At 40.6% G+C, this 3,136-nt stretch overlaps 1 protein-coding gene across 1 annotated transcript; it reads right to left on the reverse strand.

Moving 5' to 3' along the window:
• Positions 1–1,046: 1,046 nt before the first annotated feature.
• LOC147604974 (uncharacterized) lies at positions 1,047–2,786 on the reverse strand. Its single transcript, XM_086793951.1, has 2 exons — positions 1,815–2,786; positions 1,047–1,289 (listed from the first exon to the last, which is right to left on the reverse strand). The coding sequence occupies exons 1-2, from the start codon at positions 2,631–2,633 to the stop codon at positions 1,203–1,205; spliced, it is 906 nt and encodes a 301-aa protein (XP_086650077.1). The 5' UTR covers positions 2,634–2,786; the 3' UTR covers positions 1,047–1,202.
• Between the last annotated feature and the right edge of the window lie 350 nt (positions 2,787–3,136).

Raw genomic sequence — 3,136 nt, forward strand, 5'->3', positions numbered from 1 at the left:
AAGTGTGAACTTGTTCTATCCTTGATCACGCACATTGAGTGCCATTTGATCGGATTAATAGATTCCTATTAGAATAATTACGTTTTTCCTACGAGATTGAGTTAGGTCCCTTCGTTTGCTCGTATCCTCGTATTTCCAAGAGATCGAGGTGTCGTAAATCGAAGACAAAGGGGACTTAGCTACCTATCAAAAGGATCCCCTTGAGCCAGCTAGGGCGGGGACCTTACATTTGGTCACTATATAAAGATTCTTGAAATGTAGTACGAGAGATGATATAACAAAGGAGGAAAGATATGAAGTCTTTATATAATTAGGTGAAGTCTTGAAAGACAAAATGAAAGAACCTTATGTACATCATGTTGTGTTTTCATTGAGAATGTATTAACAAAGTACTCTATGATAGGTCATAAGAATCGTAACTTCAAGTGGGTACTACTATGATGTCTTCTTATAACAACTGTATACAACATGATGTGTTTTCATTGAGAATGTATTAACAAAGTACTCTATGATAAGTCATAACTACTATGATGTCTTCTTATAACAATTGTATACCATCACATAAAACCATACTCTTCTAGAGTAACTTGGAAGCATTCCTACAAAGAGAAAAATAAAAAAATGGCAAGAGAAGAAACTAATGGAGATGTGGATTGCAAACTAAAGATGCAAAAGACTTTTTCTAAATAGGCCAAGATGTAGCTTAAGACATGATTCTACAAATTAATGATTCCAAGACTCACTTGATTGCAAAGTTTATGCATAAATTAAGTGATACCTACAACATAACATGCCTTCTCGTAACTTTGAGCAAATTTGTGAAATTAGCATGACCAAATCAAAAATCTAAAGCCAACATGTCAATGAAGCCTCTCAAGAGTCATTAATGGATCTACATCAGAAAGAAAAGAAGTCATGGAGTAAAACTCTTATAAATTTTGAAGAAAATAAGCCACATGATGGTGTCCTCAAAAAAATTGGCACAAATTATCCTTTGGTCGATCACACACTAATTGACTGACCTTTGAAAATGGTAGAAAAACTCATCAACTCTAGATATTTTCTTTGTGTAAAAAGTTTATAAGTTTATATTGTCCCTTCAGTAACAAGGTTTGAAGGTCAACACTTGAATGTGGAAGGTTTGTATAAATAACATATAAGGAAAAGAGAAGTTGCATTCATAAAAGGAGTTAAGCCTCATTTCAAATGCTAGACTTGAGAAGTTCTCTGTGGGGGCGTCTTTTAGATGAGGATGAGAATGCCCGCTTGATAGTTTTCAAAATCTTTCCCTGTATATCACAAAAAAATATTGATGTTAATTGCATGGTACAACTTAGTTGTACACACTACCATCATATGTTATCAGCATAATGGCTTTCAAACAAAACTATGGTATTACTTGCAAGGAAGCTTGCATTTTTGTGAGCATTTTGGCTATAAAATACAGTTACTTATTTTGGGTGACTGACAAAAAATAAGGTAAATTGTGAAAAAGGGGGGAGTATTTCTACTAAACCCATCATTTTGAAGGGTGGCCCAGCCTCTCAGAAATCATGCTTCCTTGCAAGGTCGCAAAGAACAAAATTTACAAAACAGTGCTAATAAAACTAAATAATACTAAGGATTCAAAGTGGGGGCTTGGTTACCAATGTAATTTGATCAAGCTTTGAATGACTTTTAATTGGAGGAATATAGTTCCTTGACTGTAGGATTTAAAGCATTTCCTAAGGTGAGAGAGAGGATTTAAAGCATTTCCTAAGGTGAGAGAGAGAGAGAGAGGAGGAGGAGGAGGAGGAGGAGAGAAGAGAGCTTACAAGCAATTTTCGACTGGAACGCAACCTTCGTAGCACTATCCACCCGCTTCTTCTCTTGATTGTTGACGATCTTCGTGCAGCTCTCTCTCTGCTTGCGAGCTCACAGCGCCACCGGTTCTTGCGCAAAGCAATTATGCTATCAACATGGTGATTAGCTTGTGCCTGCGCGCCCTGATTCATGGCAATGGCATGATGATTGCTGGCAATAATATGCTTCCCCACACCAATAAACCCGTCGGCATCCATGGCTGCTGCAATCTTTGCAGAGAAGGGCATCTCCGGCTTGTGTAGCAGACGAGCTGGCCGCTCATTATTCACTAAACTGCCCTCTAATTCATCTTGGAGAAGCAGCGAGTTGTGGGCTTCCAGAGTGTCTTCTTTGAGGCTGAGCCTCTGCAGACTGGCCAATAACTCCCTTGCCTGCTTGCTTTTGAGGTTAGCAGTGGGCTGGCTACCTTGCCGCCTTAATTTCAATAATCCCATCCTCATTATCCCACCGTTTTCTGCCCTTTTGAAGCCTGGTGTTGGATCAGCGTCTTTGCTTTTATTGGGCGTCAATGGAGGTGAGGAGGAGCTGGCCTCATTGTTACAATCTATGGAAATTTGATCGAAAGTTGAAGAAGAAGCAGAGCTAGTACTGCAAGAGGGGACATTACAAGAGCTAGAGGAGGTGGAAAAGGGTGGAGTATCAGAAGCAGCAGCTTCTATGATATCATGATTTTGATCAGAGCTTAGCGTGGAGCTAATATGGCGATCATCTGGATGGGTTGACGCGATGCAGAGAGCACTCAACCCTTGAGGTATGGTATTTTTCTCCATCGTTAACGATAATGAAGGTATTGTCGAGCAGGATAAACAAGCTCGAAGAAAGCGCAAATGGCAGCTTGCCCTGCGGTTCAGGTGCCTGGTTGCAAAGGCTGGAAAAAGGGCTTAAAATCTGTCTGTTGTGAGCTGAATCCCGTGAGCAAAGTTGAGGCGGAAAGGGAGATCGACGAAGACGACATGACACCGGAAACCACTCATTTCTACAAACAGACGAGTTTTCTCATGGCCTACATGAAGCCCTTACTGACACCTCGTCACGTTCATTGGAACGTGCACCATGCCTTTTCTTTAACCCTGTCTTCACACACACACACACACACACACACACTCACACACACACACACCCCTTCATGCTCCAATTTACTCAAACTCCCCATTACCCCATGCACGTTCCACATGATCCTCCCTCCTCCTCCTCTTAAACACTTTTGTATAGCTTCACAAGATCATGTCCACATAACAGCCCAATAAACATTTCACACACATGATCCCCATCC

This window comes from Cibotium barometz, chromosome 60 (genome assembly GCF_041138505.1).
Source record: "Cibotium barometz isolate CiBa-2024 chromosome 60, ASM4113850v1, whole genome shotgun sequence".
Classification (NCBI taxonomy): Eukaryota; Viridiplantae; Streptophyta; class Polypodiopsida; order Cyatheales; family Cibotiaceae; genus Cibotium; species Cibotium barometz.

Bases quoted from the DNA above. Each gene is read 5' to 3' on its own strand.
- LOC147604974 (XM_086793951.1), bottom strand. From the start codon at position 2,633: ATGGAGAAAAATACCATACCTCAAGGGTTGAGTGCTCTCTGCATCGCG. The intron at 1,290-1,814 runs GTAAGCTCTCTT...TGTGATATACAG, and splicing joins GTTCCAGTCGAAAATTGCTT to GGAAAGATTTTGAAAACTAT.